Raw genomic sequence first — 19,842 nt, forward strand, 5'->3', positions numbered from 1 at the left:
CCTCCCTTTCTTACATTCCCCAACAACGCCCCCTTTCCCACACTGCCACGCCCAGTCTCCAGATCTACAGCATAACAACTCCGCCTGCTCACCATAGCAACCGCTCTGACCGGCCACGTGCTCAGCCAGAAGGCTTGTCCCCGCCCCCTCACCTCATTGGCTAACCTTGCACATGCTGAGCCCTCAGCCTTGCTTCGCCCCTCTCTCTCCTCATTGGCTGACCGTCCAGATGCTGAGCTCTCTGATTTGTCCCCGCCCCCTCTCTCTTCTCATTGGCTGACCTGCCACATGCTGAGCCCTCAGCCTTGCTCCGCCCCTCTCTCTCCTCATTGGCTGTCCGCAGCGCGCTTGCCGTGTGGAGAGTTTTCCCGCCGCCTGTGCCGTGTGAGGGGGGAGCGGGCAGAGCGGAGCCGCCATGGCCAAGCAGAGCACGCTGTTCAGCTTCTTCACCAAGTCCCCGACCCTCTCCAGCAGCCGGAGCAAGAGCGCCACTTCCGGCTCCCCCACCGAGGCCGACGTGCCCTCCCTGCGGGGGAAGAGCTCCAGCACCTCCCCGGGAGAGTCTGCGGGGACCCCGAGGCATGGAGGGAAGGCGGCCGGCCCGAGGAGGTACCGGGGCTGGGCATGCTGGGAGTTCTAGTGCCGCTGTGGGCATGCTGGGAGCTGTTGTTCCGCTGTGTGCATGCTGGGAGTTGTAGTTCCACTGCTGCTGCCACTCATCCTAAAATGCGACTTATGACTGGGATAGAGAGGGAGGAAAGTGCTAAAGTTGCCCATAGCAACCGCATAAGTGCCACAGTGACCGTTCACACGCCGTAGCGACTGCACATGTGCCACAGTGACCGTTCGCACGCCGTAGCGACTGCACATGTGCCACAGTGACCGTTCACACGCCGTAGCGACTGCACATGCGCCACAGTGACCATTCACACGCCATAGCGACTGCACATGTGCCACAGTGACCATTCACACGCCATAGCGACTGCACATGTGCCACAGTGACCGTTCACACGCCGTAGCGACTGTACATGTGTCACAGTGACCGTTCACACGCCATAGCGACTGCACATGTGCCACAGTGACCGTTCACACGTCGTAGCGACTGCACATGTGCCACAGTGACCGTTCACACGCCGTAGCGACTGCACATGTGCCACAGTGACCGTTCACACGCCGTAGCGACTGCACATGTGCCGTAGTGACCGTTCACATGCCATAGCGACTGCACATGTGCCACAGTGACCGTTCACACGTCGTAGCGACTGCACATGTGCCACAGTGACCGTTCACACGCCGTAGCGACTGCACATGTGCCACAGTGACCGTTCACACGCCGTAGCGACTGCACATGTGCCGTAGTGACCGTTCACATGCCATAGCGACTGCACATGTGCCACAGTGACCGTTCACACGTCGTAGCGACTGCACATGTGCCACAGTGACCGTTCACACGTCGTAGCGACTGCACATGTGCCACAGTGACCGTTCACACACCATAGCGACTGCACATGTGCCACAGTGACCGTTCACACGCCATAGCGACTGCACATGTGCCACAGTGACCGTTCACACGCCATAGCGACTGCACATGTGCCACAGTGACTGTTCACACGGCGTAGCGACTGCACATGTGCCACAGTGACCGTTTACACGCCATAGCGACTGCACATGTGCCACAGTGACCGTTCACACGCCATAGCGACTGCACATGTGCCACAGTGACCGTTCACACGCCATAGCGACTGCACATGTGCCACAGTGACTGTTCACACGGCGTAGCGACTGCACATGTGCCACAGTGACCGTTTACACGCCATAGCGACTGCACATGTGCCACAGTGACCGTTTACACGCCGTAGCGACTGCACATGTGTCACAGTGACCGTTTACACGCCATAGCGACTGTACATGTGTCACAGTGACCCTTTACACGCCGTAGCGACTGCACATGTGCCACAGTGACCATTCACACGCCATAGCGACTGCACATGTGCCACAGTGACCATTCACACGCCATAGCGACTGCACATGTGCCACAGTGACCGTTCACACGCCGTAGCGACTGTACATGTGTCACAGTGACCGTTCACACGCCATAGCGACTGCACATGTGCCATAGTGACCGTTCACACGCCATAGCGACTGCACATGTGCTACAGTGACCGTTCACACGCCGTAGCGACTGCACATGTGCCACAGTGACCGTTCACACGTCGTAGCGACTGCACATGTGCCACAGTGACCGTTCACACGCCGTAGCGACTGCACATGTGCCACAGTGACCGTTCACACGCCGTAGCGACTGCACATGTGCCGTAGTGACCGTTCACATGCCATAGCGACTGCACATGTGCCACAGTGACCGTTCACACGCCATAGCGACTGCACATGTGCCACAGTGACCGTTCACACGCCGTAGCGACTGTACATGTGTCACAGTGACCGTTCACACGCCATAGCGACTGCACATGTGCCACAGTGACCGTTCACACGTCGTAGCGACTGCACATGTGCCACAGTGACCGTTCACACGCCGTAGCGACTGCACATGTGCCACAGTGACCGTTCACACGCCGTAGCGACTGCACATGTGCCGTAGTGACCGTTCACATGCCATAGCGACTGCACATGTGCCACAGTGACCGTTCACACGTCGTAGCGACTGCACATGTGCCACAGTGACCGTTCACACGCCGTAGCGACTGCACATGTGCCACAGTGACCGTTCACACGCCGTAGCGACTGCACATGTGCCGTAGTGACCGTTCACATGCCATAGCGACTGCACATGTGCCACAGTGACCGTTCACACGTCGTAGCGACTGCACATGTGCCACAGTGACCGTTCACACGTCGTAGCGACTGCACATGTGCCACAGTGACCGTTCACACACCATAGCGACTGCACATGTGCCACAGTGACCGTTCACACGCCATAGCGACTGCACATGTGCCACAGTGACCGTTCACACGCCATAGCGACTGCACATGTGCCACAGTGACTGTTCACACGGCGTAGCGACTGCACATGTGCCACAGTGACCGTTTACACGCCATAGCGACTGCACATGTGCCACAGTGACCGTTCACACGCCATAGCGACTGCACATGTGCCACAGTGACCGTTCACACGCCATAGCGACTGCACATGTGCCACAGTGACTGTTCACACGGCGTAGCGACTGCACATGTGCCACAGTGACCGTTTACACGCCATAGCGACTGCACATGTGCCACAGTGACCGTTTACACGCCGTAGCGACTGCACATGTGTCACAGTGACCGTTTACACGCCATAGCGACTGTACATGTGTCACAGTGACCCTTTACACGCCGTAGCGACTGCACATGTGCCACAGTGACCATTCACACGCCATAGCGACTGCACATGTGCCACAGTGACCATTCACACGCCATAGCGACTGCACATGTGCCACAGTGACCGTTCACACGCCGTAGCGACTGTACATGTGTCACAGTGACCGTTCACACGCCATAGCGACTGCACATGTGCCATAGTGACCGTTCACACGCCATAGCGACTGCACATGTGCTACAGTGACCGTTCACACGCCGTAGCGACTGCACATGTGCCACAGTGACCGTTCACACGTCGTAGCGACTGCACATGTGCCACAGTGACCGTTCACACGCCGTAGCGACTGCACATGTGCCACAGTGACCGTTCACACCCCGTAGCGACTGCACATGTGCCGTAGTGACCGTTCACATGCCATAGCGACTGCACATGTGCCACAGTGACCGTTCACACGTCGCAGCGACTGCACATGTGCCACAGTGACCGTTCACACGTCGTAGCGACTGCACATGTGCCACAGTGACCGTTCACACACCATAGCGACTGCACATGTGCCACAGTGACCGTTCACACGCCATAGCGACTGCACATGTGCCACAGTGACCGTTCACACGCCATAGCGACTGCACATGTGCCACAGTGACTGTTCACACGGCGTAGCGACTGCACATGTGCCACAGTGTCCGTTTACACGCCATAGCGACTGCACATGTGCCACAGTGACCGTTCACACGCCATAGCGACTGCACATGTGCCACAGTGACCGTTCACACGCCATAGCGACTGCACATGTGCCGCAGTGACTGTTCACACGGCGTAGCGACTGCACATGTGCCACAGTGACCGTTTACACGCCATAGCGACTGCACATGTGCCACAGTGACCGTTTACACGCCGTAGCGACTGCACATGTGTCACAGTGACCGTTTACACGCCATAGCGACTGTACATGTGTCACAGTGACCCTTTACACGCCGTAGCGACTGCACATGTGTCACAGCGTTTACACACACCTTACTAACTGTTCACACACCTTAGTGATCTTTTTATGCGGCACAGTGTCTGTTAACATGCTGCGCTGCTGTTTACCAAATACCGGTAGCCTGTTCTACTTTTTGGGAAGGGGAGGTGTGAGAATGAATGGTGGGTTCCCTGGTGCAGGAACAATCATTACAACAAAGTTGGCTTGTAGTTGTGAATCACTAACCTTGTCTGTTAAAGAGGAACTCCAGTGAAAATAATGTAATAAAGTGCTTAATTTTTACAATAATTATGTATAAATGATTTAGTCAGTGTTTGCCCGGTGTAAAATATTTCATCTCGCTGATTTACATTCTGACATTTATCACATGGTGACATTTTTACTGCTGGCAGGTGATGTCAGTGGAAGGAGATGCTGCTTGCTGTTTTTGTCAGTTGTAAACAGCTGTTATTTCTTACAATGCATTAATAAACCGAATGGGCGTACAGGTAATATTTGTTCACCAACAAGGGACCTAACCTATATGTACAAAATAAGTGACGTAAGGAGTCACTGGTCAATCAGCTGGATTGTAGTCTTGTAAACCAGTGATCAACAGGTCTCCAAATAACATATATACAAGGATGGGGAGAGACTTGACACAAGTGCAGTCTCACACTTAGCTTCCACCACAGTTATGTTACCATACTCCTACTATAACAGTAATCTGCCGTGGTGGGACTAGCTACACCCCAGTATCCTGTAGCACTGGGGGGGGGGGGGGATCAGCAAAGACCTCTCACCTTACAGCAACGTACTTTTATTTCTTTCTTGCATATATATATGTGTGTGAGTTCTAAAGTGAGACTGACAGTTATGATACTTGTGTCAAGTCTCTCCCCATCCTTGTATATATGTTATTTGGAGACCTGTTCAGTGTTCTCCCCAGAATTTTTTTCCAGCCGGGTGGCATGAAAAAGTAGCCGGGTGGGGCGAGATGAAAATGCAGGGCAACTGTGCTTACAGCATAGGAGGAGGTGAAGAGGTGAGCCGATGACAGCCGGGTGGTCACCAAATCTAGCCGGGTGGAGCACCCGGCTAAAAGAGCCTGGGGAGAACACTGCTGTTGATCACTGGTTTACAAGACTACAATCCAGCTGATTGACCAGTGACTCCTTACGTCACTTATTTTGTACATATAGGTTAGGTCCCTTGTTGGGAGTTCTTACAATGCATCAAGTCTCCCACACTGTGATGTCAGTACCTCAGTGCTGTGAGGCGTTAACATTTGTGGAAGGGGTTTCACCACAATATCAGCCATACAGCACCCCCTAATGAGCAATTGGAGAAAAGGAAAAGATTTCTCATGGGAAAGGGGGTATCAGCTTCTGATTGGGAGGAAGTTCAATTCTTGGTTACGGTTTCTCTTTCAAGCTGTCTCTATGTTTTTGCATGAAAAAGTATAAATAATACAGTAATCAGAGGCAGATTCATTCATTCTGAATCAATGTTATCAGCTATGCTATAGATAGCTATACTTCCCCTAAATGTTTGGAAGAGAAGATCACAAATGTTAACCCAGTTTCTGTATTTAAAAAAATAAATAAAAAAAAATAGTGTGCTGAGACATCAGTGGTCCTGGGATCCATGGTCTCCTTTACAAAGCTGGCTTCAAGAAGTAATATTCAAAAGAGAGCTGCTTTGACTTTAGGCTAGGAACACACTAGGCAAAATCACATAAGCTTTTCCATAGCACGTAGTGGAAAATGCACATGCAATTCTGCCTAGTGTGTTCCTACCCTTAAAGTGGACGCAAATTAAAAATACAAGATTTCAGAAATAAAGTCTATTTTCTAAATTATAATAATAAATAGCCTTTTTTCAGCTGCATGATGACAAATATAAAATATTTTACATTTATTGGAGGAACCCCTCCCTTCCTTCCATATTGCCGGGACAGAATCCGGCACACTGGTGGAGGAGATAAAAAAACAAAACACAGGCTGCTACTGATGATGTCACAGGGGAGGTGATCTCAGCTTGTGTGAGATTTCACATAGATGACACCTCTGTGAGGGAGGGTAGCTGATGACAAACATCCCCATGATCTGGAACCTCCTACTAAGCTCAGAAGTAATGGCTGCCAACTGTATAACCCTAGTTATGAATAGAGAAGGGTGAAAAGGATGCACTGAAATGCTCATAGGCTTGAAGGAGTGTTTGTTTATCTTTGTATGTGTCAGAGTGGTGCAACTAAATATTTTGAATTAAAAAAATGTTTGGTTTGGGTCTGCTTTAAAGCTCAGGTTCAAAATAAGAGATTAACTTCAAAATAAGATATTAACCTGAAGAGGAGGAAGCTTCAGGATCCTATTGAGGCTTCCCTCAGTGGTCCGATGTCCCACGTCACTGGTCCCCTCCTCCCCTGTTACGAGCGAGGCCGCGCAGTAGCACGGAGTCCACAGATCACTGCGCATGCGTGGGCGAGCTTGCCCGGCCACGCTGAAGGAAGAGGCGCTGTGCAGCCTCAATGTGATTAATGACAATGCTTTCCGGGGGGCAGAGATGGGAACATCAGAGCACCGAGGGAATCCTCAATAGGAGGCTTCCCTCTCTTTAGGGAAGGATCTCACAAATCGCTTTAAGTGATTTGTGCATTATCAGATTATATGGGGTGAATGAAGCAGCCCAGCAGGTGTAATCCCTGTGTGACTGCTCTTTGCTGCAGAGATGACCTGGTCACTGGCAGGCATGTGGGTGTTATGTGAAGTAGCGAATGGAGTGACAGTGACTTGTCCCACAGCTGCTGCATCATGGATGTGTGTTCTCAGATCCTGAGTGGAAGGATGGTAAACTTCCTGCTGGAGCTAGTACAGTGATCTGCAAACTTGGCCCTCCAGCTGTTAAGGAACTACAAGTCCCACAATGCATTTGCCTTTATGAATCATGACAGTGGCTGTTCGACTCCCGCAATGCATTGTGGGAATTGTAGTTCCTTAACAGCTGGAGAGCCATGTTTTCTGATCACTGAGCTAGTATGTTTGAGGTGACCGAGCATGAGATTCCATAGGGAACAGTTCTCCAATCACAGCAATGTCTACATCGTGAAGCATTCTAATTGGCCATACAGTGTGGGTGTATTACTACAACCTAACTGTTCAAGAGGGTGCTGTCCCACCCAATCAGATTAACAGAACTTCCCTATGGACTTTATCGCTGGCTCACCTCAACCTTGTGCTGACCTAGTGGAGGCTGCCTGAGCTTGTAACCTTATTTGCTGCAGTGCATTTTTGAGGTGAAGTCCTGACTCAAGCTGGCATCAAGTTTGAAGAAAACCTGAAAGCAGGGGGGAAAAAAAAATAGATAGATAGATAGATAGCTTCCTCCAGCCCCCTTCAGGCTAATCAGTCCTTTCTTGTCCTCCTCCACCACCTATATCTTCTGCTAGAAGCCCCATTAAAGCAGACCCAAACCAAACTTTTTTTTTTTTTTTAATTTCACAATATTTAGTTGCACCACTCTGACACAGAAAGATAAATTAACACTCCTACAAGCCTATGAGCATTTCAGTGCATGCTTTTCACCCTTCTCTATTCATAACTAGGGTTATACAGGTGGCAGCCATTACTTCTGAGCTTAGTAGGAGGTTTTAGATCATGGGTGTGTTTATCAGCTACCCTCCCTCACAGAGGCGTCGTCTATGTGAAATATCACACAAGCTGAGATCACCTCCCCTGTGACATCATCAGTGGCAGCCTGTGTTTTGTTTATCTCCTCCACCAATCTGCCAGATTCTGTCCCGGCAAAATGAAAGGAAGGGAGGGGTTCCTCCAATAAATGTAAAATATTTTTTTTGTCGTCATGCAGCTGAAAAAAGGCTGCTATTTATTATAAGTTAGAAAATAGATTTTATTTCTGAAATCTTGTATTTTTAATTTGGGTCCACTTTAAGCATCTGGCAGCGCTGGCCAAGGTGTTCCAGTTCAAAAAGTGCAGTAGTGTTCGTTTCTGTGGAGGGTCCGACTCCTGGACAACATTCGGCAGAGGAGTCAAGATTGTCCACCGGTGATATACCTATGTGCAGCTTTCATAATGCAGGGTGTGCGTTGGGAAGTGTGCCCAAATGCATAGCTACTTCTACTCCCTCTAGCTTGAATATTGCAGCTTTGTAACTCTCCTCCTAGACCTCCAGGCTCACTGCAGTCTGAATGGGGAAGGCTGGGTCAGCTTATCCGTGAGTGTCTTGTATCTTTTTTCTTTAATTTTGTAGACTTATGCCCATTTGTTTCCTCTTTCAGTGTTTGCGAATTCTCACCTGGTGACCTTGTTTGGGCCAAGATGCCAGGGCATCCATGGTGGCCATCTTTAGTCTACAACCACCCCAAGGAGGATACGTACTTCAGAGGGAAGGGCAAGAATCTCCATATCCATGTGCAGTTCTTTGATGAGCCGCCAACCAGAGGATGGATAGGGGCCAAATATATGAAGAGCTACACTGGTAACAATCGTTTGTTTTGATTGACCAAGGCTTTCTAGGGCTGGAGAGCTTAAAGCAGCATACCTATGGTTTTGGCGCAGGGTTAAGCCGATAGACGGCTCACCCTGTTCCTGTCCTAGTGGCGTTAGTTACTATTTCCCCTTCAGGCCACCGTGGATAGTGGGGGAAAGATGTAATTTGTCTTACAGCTTTTGCTAGCAGCCAAATTAGTTTTGTTGTTTGGTGGTTTGTTATATGGAAGCCGACCTGTTTTTCATTTTAAACAATGCAGATTGCATGGCTTTCCTGCTGGTCCTCTGTCTCTAATACTTTTAGCTACAGCCACTCAACAAGCATGCAGATCAGGTGCTCTGACTGAAGTCAGACTGGATTAGCTGTATGCTTGTTTCTGGAGTTATTCAGACACTACTGCAGCCAAAGAGATTAGCAGGACTGCCAGGCAACTGGTATTGTTTAAAAGGAACTGAATATTGCATCCACCGTATGATTCTCACTTCGGGTTCCCTTTAAAGTGGACCCAAACTAAAAATACAAGATTTCAAAAATAAAATCTATTTTCTAAATTATAATAATAAATAGCAGCCTTTTTTCAGCTGCATGATGACAAATATAAAATATTTTACATTTATTGGAGAAACCCCTCCCTGCCTTTCATATTGCTGGGACAGAATCCGGCAAACTGGTGGAGAAGATAGTGTCCAGCAAAGGAGGAATTGCTAGTGGCTGCCACCTGTATAACCCTAGTTATGCAAAGAGGAGGGTGAAAAGCATGCACTGAGATGCTCATAGGCTTGAAGGAGTGTTTAGTTATATTTGCATGTGTCAGAGTGCTGCAACTAAATATTTTGAATTAAAAAAATGTTTGGTTTGGGTCCGCTTTAAATTATAATCAAAATTTGCTCCAGTAGGTTAACCCCACTATTCTGAACTCATTAATAGGTTTACTTTCATTTTCTCTTTCAAGCCTCATCAGTTACTGAGCTCTTCAGGCTGCCAGGATGCTGGTTTTTAATCTCAGAATATAAGAGATAAGAATTGATGTAGAGAGCTTCTTTGGGCATGGTACATTGACAGAAAATTGTATATTGAGTAAAATCGTGTATATGGTTGAAACTGGATACAGTAATCATTTTATTATGCAGGAAGCCGGCTACAAGTTCAGTTGAATTTTGTGCAGTGGGTTCCATGAATTGGCTAGTATTGGATTTATTGAAGTGTAACTGTCGGACATAAAATCAAAAATCCTTTATTTTTATCTGGTAAACAAGTAATAAGGATGCTAACCAGGCAATCCAAAAGTTACATTCCCCAGTTTACCTGACTCTTATTTGGTACGTTGCTGCAAAAAGGAAGTTGCAGGGCATGCTGGGTTGTCTTTTTTTGCTTCTTTATTTCCCCTCAGACTTAACTAATGTACAGAAGCAAAAAAGGACAACCCAGCATGCCCTGCAACTTCCTTTTTGCAGCAACGTACCAAATAAGAGTCAGGTAAACTGGGGAATGATCATTTATCAACAAGAAAGTAATAGAGATTTTAACCTTTGGATTGCCTGGTTAGCATCCTTATTACTTGTTTATCAGATAAAAATAGTAGTAGCAGTAGGGTATTGTACCGTGTTAGCCATCAGTAAAAGCAAGAAGTTTTAAACCAGGATGATACCATTTAGTGGCTAACTAAAAATGAATAAAAATAAGCAAGCTTCCGGCCTTGCAGCCTTTGTCTGGCTTATATCCTGTTAGTGAATTGATTTTATGCAGTTACTCTTTAAAGAACAATTCTTTAGCACTGACTAAAATTGTGCACACGTGTGGGATAACTGCCTCATGATGTGATCTTTCATGATTGCTTAGTTGATGGATTACCTTCAGTTGATGTACAGATGAGCTGCAGTGTGTCCTATGCAAGGAGGATCAGGAGATGTCAGAACTGTAATAGCACTCCACTGAATATTCTCCAGTGCGGTTCATCTCAGACACCCTGCGGATTTTGACAGGGCCCCTGTACACTTATGTGAATGAATGTCCAAGCTTATAAGAGATGAAGTGCAATCATTTGATTTCTGGTGCCGACGGTAGCCAAGAGTTACCACTAAAAACAACTAGAGGTTTATGTGGTCAAGCTTTATAACTGGCTTCATTAATAAGATTTTACTCAGTATGTTTAGACTAGCTTAAAAAGTACAGTAGTACAATTATACCTGAAACCTATTTTATAATCACTTTGTTAAATGTTTAACTTCAAGCGTAGCTCAGACCAATAAGGATTTATACTCACCTGGGCCTTTCTCCAGCCCTCTGTTGGCCGTGGTCACCCTCGGTGTCCCTCTGGTCCTGTCCGTTTTCCCATCCTCAGCTCCAATAAAGTCCCCGAATGAGCCAATCAGGGACTACTGCATGTGCATTGCTCGTGCCTACTTGTTTGCACTCCCATGTCTGGGTGCGATCTGCACAGGTACAAGAATGCTCTTGGCCACAGGGAGCTGCACGGCTAGATCCGCACATGTGCAGTAGCCCCAAGCTACCGGGGCTGACAGCGGGAGAATGTGCGGGACCAGGCGGACACTGAGGGAGCCCTCTGGACTACAGGGGACTGGAGGAAGCCCCAGGTAAGTATAAGTCTTTGTGTTTGGGCTCAGATTTGTTTAATGCAGGGAATACACCATGCAATCTATTGTCAGATAGATGGGTCAATAGATCATTTCGGACAGGTTCAGTCTGACCAATTTGTATAGAAGTGATCGGAAATCAAATCGGATCTGTTAGAAATTATCGATCGACCCATCTATCTGATGGAAAATTGCATACAGGCTACAACATTTTTCCTGGTATCTTTTCTTTCAATATCCTTTAAAACCTCTGATTAGTAATCCTTTCCATGAATGCTTTGGTTTTCCCACGACAGAATTAAGGGGCCCATACACTGGTCGATTTTAAGCCATAGAATCAATCAGAAATCAATTCTATCAAGTTGGTCAATTTATAGCCAATTTCGATCAATTTGACCTATCTGGCAGGATTGCTGGCAGCAGATCGATGGCCCATAGAGTTGCATTGTATCTAATGGTCTATTGGAAATCTGTTCCTAGTGTGTGGCACACATCGCATAGATTCCTGTCAGATTCGACTTGACAGGCATCTGACAGAAATCTATCTGATGGTCGAATCTGTTGCAAATCTATCAGTGGATGGCCACCTTTACTTTCTATAGAATTCAATTACATATAATTGACTTGAGTAAGCCTAAAGTAAAGGTGGCCATACACTGGCCCGATTCACGTCAGTTTCGACAGCAGATTCGATCCTGGGATCGAATCTGCTGCCAATCGCTTGCGCAAAACGCACCCGCCGATCCGATTTCCTCCCGAAATCGGATCGGTCCGTCGATCGCGCCGTGCGGGAAATTACCCTCGATCGCCCGGCGGTAGGAGCGCGTCGCTTGCGGCGTACGATTCGGGCCCGATCCGACGCATGTATACATTACCTGACGCTGGCTCCGGGGTCCTCTTCTCCTCGCTGCACCGCATTTCCGCATGTCCCAGTGTACGGTATACTTCCTGTGTCACTCCAGTGACCAGGAAGTTGAAATAGAGGGCGCTCTATTTGAACTTCCTGGTCACTGCAGTGACATAGGAAGCGCCGGGATGGAGCAAGAACAGAGCGGTGCGGTGCAGCGCGGAGAAGACGCCCGGGAGCCAGCGTCAGGTAATGTATACGGGGGGGGGGCACAGGCGGCAGGAGCAGCTCAACAGATTGTGATCGGTTTCAGGCTGAAATCGATTCACAATCTGTTTGCAATTAAGGCAGCCATACGATCCCTCTCTGATCAGATTCGATCAGATAGGGATCTGTCAACTGGTCGATCTAATGGCAAATCGACCAGTGTATGGCCACCTTAATGCAAACGCTCAGCTTATTATTCCCAGTTTGTGGATAAAAGGTAGCAGTAACACCCTGCTGTATAGCCAATATCTACTCCTAGAGTTTATTTAGTAAACATTGTTTACTTTTATCCTCACTGTCACTCCAGGTTCCTCGGCAGCAGAGGCCCAAAAAGGTGGAACGTTCTTCAGTACCAGACCTGAAATAATTAAAGCAATGAAAATGGCAGATGATGCAGTGAAAAGCGAGAAGGAGAAGAGGCTGTCCCTGGCTGTGTGCACAGAACCCTCCGATTCTGAGGAGGAAATGGAGGTAAAGAGGTGCATGTGACAGAGATGACCCAGATGTGTGCTGCCGCTTCCTCCCACCAGCCGTGTACCACAGATGTGCTGCCTGTATATAGATCATTTACACTCTGTGCTCATTTCCATTCTGAGCAGTCTGATAGAAAATGTGTGCTGGGTGACTTCTCTATTCATTGGAATGTATTGTATCCATTGTAGATTCTGTTACTTCTCACTATAGCACAGCACACAGAACACCAAATTGTTATATTAAACAAGCCATAATAGTTTAGTGTCCTTGTTACTGTCACAAGTCGCACTTTAGTGTGTGAGGTATATGGCGGATGCCATAATTATTTCCTTTAAAAAATATTAGTTGCCTGGCTATTCTGATGATCTTCTGCTTCTATTACTTTTAGCCATAGCCCCTGAACAAGCATGCAGACCACATGTTTAAAGTCTGACTGCATTTTATGCATGCTTGTTTCATGTGTGTGATTCAGACCCTACTGATGCATGAAAGATCAGGAGGATCCAGGCAGCCATGGCTGGCCTGTAGAAGTAGGAGACCGGGGCCCATATGAAATTCACTTTCTCCTGAGTTCTCTCTTAGGTTATAAGGCATATTATATTATTAATATGCCTTTTTAAACCACCAGCAAACAAGAACATTCTCAAAATAAATGTGATAGTACTTTTTCACCAAGTTTTGGGTACTTATTTCAATTGTAAAAAATTTTTAAAAAAAATATGAAAATTAATTATTTCCTAGGCGATAACTCGGATGAAAAAAATATTTGCATATGGGCCATGGTAATTTTTGTTCTGGACTTTTCTTAACCTCATTTGATTATTTTGTTTCTAGTACTTGCATGTGTCACTAGAAATGCAGCATAAATAAGGGCCTTTTGTTTTTCCATTTTTTATTAGGTTGATGAAAGTTCCACAGTTAGCGATGAAGATGTTCCAGACAGGAAATCAGACAGACCAGCTCGTCAAAACGCAACTAATGGGAAGCCCAAGAGGAGGAGGATCGTGGTTGCGTCAGACAGTGAAGATGAATGTTCTGACGAGGAATTCAAGCCTGATGCAAAGGATTGTGGGAGCAGCGATGAGGCAAGCAGTGGAGTAGATGAAGATGCAGTGTCTTCACCAGAGGATACAGAAGAAGACAGTCCCGTCAAAGTCCCTGTCAAGCGAAAGCGAGTAACTACTTCAAAGGCTCCACCCGCAAAAAAGAATCTGAAAAGCGAGATTTCAGAAACGCCAAAGAGAGCCAGCAATGTATCTGCAGAGGCCAAGCTAAAGCTTTCATCATTTTCAGCCCCAGAGTCCTTCGACTCTCAGCCAAGCGCTGGAGGTGGGGGAGCCGTTACGGTGTGGGATCACGAGAAGTTTGAGTGGCTACATGATGGACGCAGAAAAGATGCCAATCGCAGAAAGCATTCTGATGACAATTATGATCCAACAACACTGTATGTTCCGGATGATTTCCTCAATAGATGCACCCCGGGAATGAGGAAGTGGTGGCAGCTTAAATCTCAGAATTTTGACACGGTCATATTCTACAAGGTTGGGAAGTTCTATGAATTGTACCACATGGATGCAGTCATCGGTGTGAATGAATTGGGTCTTACGTTCATGAAAGGCGTCTGGGCCCACTCTGGGTTTCCAGAGATTGCATTTGGACGATTCTCTGACGTTCTGGTCCAGAAAGGCTACAAAGTAGCTAGGGTGGAGCAGACCGAAACGCCAGAGATGATGGAAGCACGTTGCAAGTCCATGTCTCACCCCACCAAATTCGATAGGGTAGTGAGGCGAGAAATTTGCAGAATTATCACTAAAGGAACACAAACCTACAGCGTCTTGGATGGAAATCCCTCAGAAAGCCACAGTAAGTACCTTCTGAGCTTCAAGGAGAAACTAAACGATTCCCCTGGTCAGCACAGAACATACGGCGTCTGCTTCGTGGACACATCGGTGGGAAAGTTCCACGTTGGTCAGTTTCACGATGACCGACATTGTTCACGGTTCAGAACTTTAGTAGCTCACTTTCCTCCAGTTCAGATACTCTTCGAGAAGGGTAACCCTTCCTCCGACTCAAAGAAAGTTCTCAAAAGCTGTTTGTCCACTTCAATTCAAGAGGGGTTGCAACCTAACTCTCAGTTTTGGGATGCCACTAAAACACTAAAGATCTTAGCTGAAGAAGGTTATTTTGCAAAGGATGGTAAAGGTCATGAGAATACCACTTTACCTCCTGTTATTAAAAACATGACTTCAGACAGCGACTCCTTGGGTCTCAGTCCCGACGACAAGAGCGAGCTGGCTCTTTCTGCTCTTGGCGCTTGTGTCTGTTACATGAAAAAATGTCTTATCGATCAGGAGTTGCTTTCCATGGGCAACTTTGAGGAGTACATACCTGTGGACACGGACATTGAAAGAGCCCAGAGCTTCAGCAGTTTCTTCGCTAAAACCAGTCAGCGTATGGTTCTTGATGGAGTAACGCTAACCAACCTAGAAATTCTTCAGAACGGGACAAACGGTTCTACTGAGGGAACACTACTGGAAAAACTAGACACTTGCTTCACTCCCTTTGGAAAACGCCTATTAAAGCAGTGGCTTTGTGCTCCACTGTGCAACCCATTCTCGATCAACGACCGCCTCGACGCAGTGGAAGATCTCATGGCCATCCCGGGTAAGATGTCTGAAGTTGGGGAGCTCCTGAAAAAACTTCCCGACCTGGAGAGGCTCCTCAGTAAAATCCACAGCATTGGCTCTCCACTCAAAAGCCAGAACCACCCAGACAGCAGAGCCGTGATGTACGAGGAGACGAGTTACAGTAAGAAGAAAATAGCTGACTTCCTCTCCACCCTTGAAGGTTTTAAGGTGATGCGTGATGTGGTTATGATAATGGAAGACGCTGTTGACGAGTTCAAGTCAAACATTCTCAAGCAGGTTGTGTCCCTCAAAGATAAGCATCCTAAAGGCCGATTCCCGGACTTGTCCTCTGAGCTGAAGAGGTGGGACACCTCATTTGACCATGAGAAGGCCAGAAAGACAGGTGTGATCACCCCAAAAGCTGGCTTCGACCCAGATTACGATGAAGCCTTGAGAGATATCAAAGCAGGAGAACAAAATCTAACGGACTACTTAGAGAAGCAACGCAAGCGACTTGGATGTAAAAACATTGTTTATTGGGGGACTGCCAAGAATCGCTATCAAATGGAAATACCAGAGAGTGTTACGGAACGCAATCTACCAGAAGAGTATGAGCTGAAGTCCACCAAGAAGGGCTACAAACGCTACTGGACAAAAGCTATTGAAAAGCTATTTGCCGACCTGGTAAATGCAGAGGACCGCAGAGATGCAGCGCTGAAAGACTGCATGAGAAGGTTGTTTTACAACTTCGATAAGAACTGCAAGGAATGGCAGACAGCTGTGGAATGCTTTGCTGTACTGGGTAAGTTTTGGTCACGTTTCTTTCTCACTAAAAACATAACTTGCAGTGTTAAAGGGAACCTGAGATGAAAAGTAAAAAATGTATAGATACCTGGGGCCTCCTCCACCCTTCTTTGGCCTGATCGCTCCCTTGCTGCCATCCTCCACCTCTTGGATCTTCCATATATATCCTCCCGGTATCTTCGGCTAGTCGGGGCGTTCAGTGCATGCGCAGCCTTGTGGGCTCTCTCTCCCGTCGCCTGTACAATCCTCTCCTGGCCTCGGGAGCGAGACGGGGAGCGCACTCGGCTGCACTGCGCATGCGCACTAAGCCCCGACTGGCCGAAGATATCTGGAGCATTTACAGAAGATACAGGACAGCCTTTCTCAACCTTTAACTTGAAGGAACCCTACAAATTTTTGGATCTCAAGGAACCAGGGCTGTGGAGTCGGGAGTCGGAGCAATTTTGGGTACCCGGAGTTGGAGTCGGTGATAAATGTCGGATGATTTTCGTACAAAATCCACCGCCCTGGTAAGAGACTAAGGAGTTGGAGTCGGAGCCATTTTGGGTACCCGGAGTCGGTGGTTTCATAAACTGAGTCTGAGTTGGAGTCGGAAGATTTTTGTACCGACTCCACAGCCCTGGCCCTGCAAATATTTTGGGATCTCGAGGAACCCCTGCATTTGTTTTGCTAGAGGCATGGTCTTTAAAAGTAGGTGTGGCTGTTTATTTCCCTACCCCCTATTACACTGCCACTCATTATACTGTCTCCTTATTCTAGTGCTTTTTATTAATGTGCTCATTATTATTCTGATACTCCTATTATAATGAGCTCTATTCTACTCCCCCCCTCCCCCCCAAATGATGGGGAAAAATGCCAAGGAACCCCCTGCAGAGTACACAAGGAACCCTGGTTGAGCAAGACTGATCCAGGAGCCGGAGGACGGCGCTGAGGGGAGTGATCAGGCTGGAGGCTGCAGATATGTCTGTTCCACCTCCTGCTCCTTTTCCTGTCTTCAAGAATGTCCTGACCTGCGAGCAGCTGAGCAGTGATCACAGTAAATTGTGGACAACCTATTAAGATGCCCTTACACTGACCAAATTTACGGAGTAACAACTGATCCAATTTACACTTTGTCCTTAAAGGGAACCAGAGAGGAACGGGCTGAAAAAAAAAGAACAAGCTTTTATACATACCGGGGGCTTCTTCCAGCCCCATAAGCCTGGATCGCTCCCACGCCGCCATCCTCCGCTTCCTGGAACCGCCGTTACCGGGCCCGTCACTTCCGGCGGACGCGGCCAATTGTCCGCATCACAGGGGCTCCCTCCATACATGTACGCATGCGGCTGCACAGCAGGCAGCCACATGCGTACTTGTATAGAAGGAGCTCCGTGTGATGCGGCGAATCGGCCGCGTCCGCCGGCCGACTGGCCGACTAGCGGCAATGACGGGACCCGGTACCGGCGGATCCAGGCAGCAGAGGACGGCGGCGTGGGAGCGATCCGTGCCTATGGGGCTGGAGGAAGCCCCAGGTATGTATTAAAGCTTCCCCCCAACCTCTCTGGTTCCCTTTAAAGTGGGATTATACAGTACTCCCAAAACTAAAACTTCAGGGACTATTCCTAGTTACATTAAAGAACATTAAAACAATATTAAAATTAAAAAACAGGGAAAGTAGTACTTGCCTCCCCATAGAGGATTCAATATGAAATTGACAATAAAAATCTTTAATGGTGTACTCCAAAAATGTGGTGGTTTTCGTGGGGCACAGCCCACTTCATCAGGCAATTGCACAAGAGCAGCACGCGCACGCACGCATGCACACGCTTTAGTGTTTAAGTGGAATAGCCAGTTGGTATAGATGCTCTCATTTACATTCGATTTAATTAATGATATGCATGATGAATTTGCATAAAATCATAGTTTGTTTGTACCCCCAGCTTCTCCTGTTCTATTGCCTGATGAAGTGGGCTGAGTCCCGCAAAACGCATCAAATTACATTTTTGGAGTACACTACTGTATTAGGTTATTTTTGTTGCCAACTTTGTGTTGAATCTTCTACGGGAAGGTGAGTACCACTTCCCCGCTTTTTTTAATTCATTTTAATATTGTTTTATCTTGATTGTCGCCTATGTGCCTTCGCTACGATTGCCAAATCCACCTAGGGTGGAGGGTTTTTTTTTCCCCCCAATTTTATTCTGTATACAGAGAGCGGCATCTTAATATACCCAAAGGGGGCGGTTCCAAGTTCCCCCTTCTGCTTATTAATTGGTTGCCGGCGGGTAACCTACACTTGTATGTAATTACTCCGCCTTAAACTTTCTTGAATATGCACTATTGTGGGCTTTTCCCTTTTTATATCTTACATTTACGGTAAAATTTACATTTCAGCCACTAGATGGCAACAGAACAAAGTAGTTCAAAGCTGAAAGCTGCATGATTTTCAGCCACGAGGTGGCAGCATAACTTTTATTTCAGTAGTAACTAGTATTATGGTTTAACTTTAGAGACACTAACATCAAAAAATATCCCCTGGGGGGTACTCACCTCGGGTGGGGGAAGCCTCCGGATCCTAATGAGGCTTCCCACGCCGTCCTCTGTCCCACGGGGATCTCGCTGCAGCCCTCCGAACAGCCAGCGACAGACCTGACCGTCAATTCAATATTTACCTTTGCAGGCTCCAGCGGGGGCGCTGTGGCTGCTTTAGGCTCGGAAATAGACGGAAATACCCGATCTCCGTCGGGTCCGCTCTACTGCGCAGGTGCCGGAGACTTGCGCCTGCGCAGTAGAGCAGACCCGACGGCGATCGGGTATTTCCGCCTACTTCGGAGCCGTCAGAGCGCCTGCGCAGGAGCCAGGAAGGTAAATATTACGTCACCGCTGTACGGAGGGCTGCAGCGAGACCCCCGTGGGTCGGAGGACGGCGTGGGAAGCTTCATTAGGATCCGGAGACTTCCCCCACCCTAGGTGAGTACCCCCCAGGGGATGTTTTGACGTTACAGATTCTCTTTAAAGTTATCCTTCGTCCAGCCTCCCCCCCCCCCCCACCGTCGGCCGTCCTGTGCCTGCTGCGTACCGAACCGATCCTCTGTTCCCCTGCCGTGGCTTGGTTTCGTTTCTGCCGGCTGAGAACCTTTTACTACGCCTCAGTAGGACGCCTTCGCTGCTGTGAATGCTTATGAGGATAGGCTTGGCAAGGGCCGCGCAGGTGCAGTGGACTGCCGACCGAAAACGAAAGTAAGCCATGGCGGGGGAACGGTGGATCTGTTTGGCACTCTTTGGGCACAGGACTGCTGTGGTGCTGGTCGAAGCCCCAGATAAGTGATACTCAGTAAAGTTTTTCAGTTAAAGGACTAATCAGGCAATTTTACAAAAATCTGCTTTACTTACCTGGGGCTTTCTCCAGCCCTTTGCAGCCGACTGTCCCGCGCTGACCGCTCTGCTCTCCGCCGCCATCCCG

General features: G+C 48.0%; 1 protein-coding gene across 1 annotated transcript in view; it reads left to right on the forward strand.

Annotated features, from left to right (window-relative positions):
- The first annotated feature begins 345 nt into the window (after positions 1-345).
- The window catches only part of MSH6 (mutS homolog 6), a 43,131-nt gene continuing 23,634 nt past the window's right edge, over positions 346-19,842 (forward strand). The window contains exons 1-4 of the mRNA XM_068233052.1: positions 346-609; positions 8,579-8,778; positions 12,806-12,969; positions 13,872-16,401. Coding sequence (XP_068089153.1) covers positions 416-609; positions 8,579-8,778; positions 12,806-12,969; positions 13,872-16,401 — 3,088 coding nt within the window. The 5' untranslated portion in view covers positions 346-415. The remainder of the gene's footprint in view (positions 610-8,578; positions 8,779-12,805; positions 12,970-13,871; positions 16,402-19,842) is intronic.

This window comes from Hyperolius riggenbachi, chromosome 4, assembly GCF_040937935.1.
Source record: "Hyperolius riggenbachi isolate aHypRig1 chromosome 4, aHypRig1.pri, whole genome shotgun sequence".
Classification (NCBI taxonomy): Eukaryota; Metazoa; Chordata; class Amphibia; order Anura; family Hyperoliidae; genus Hyperolius; species Hyperolius riggenbachi.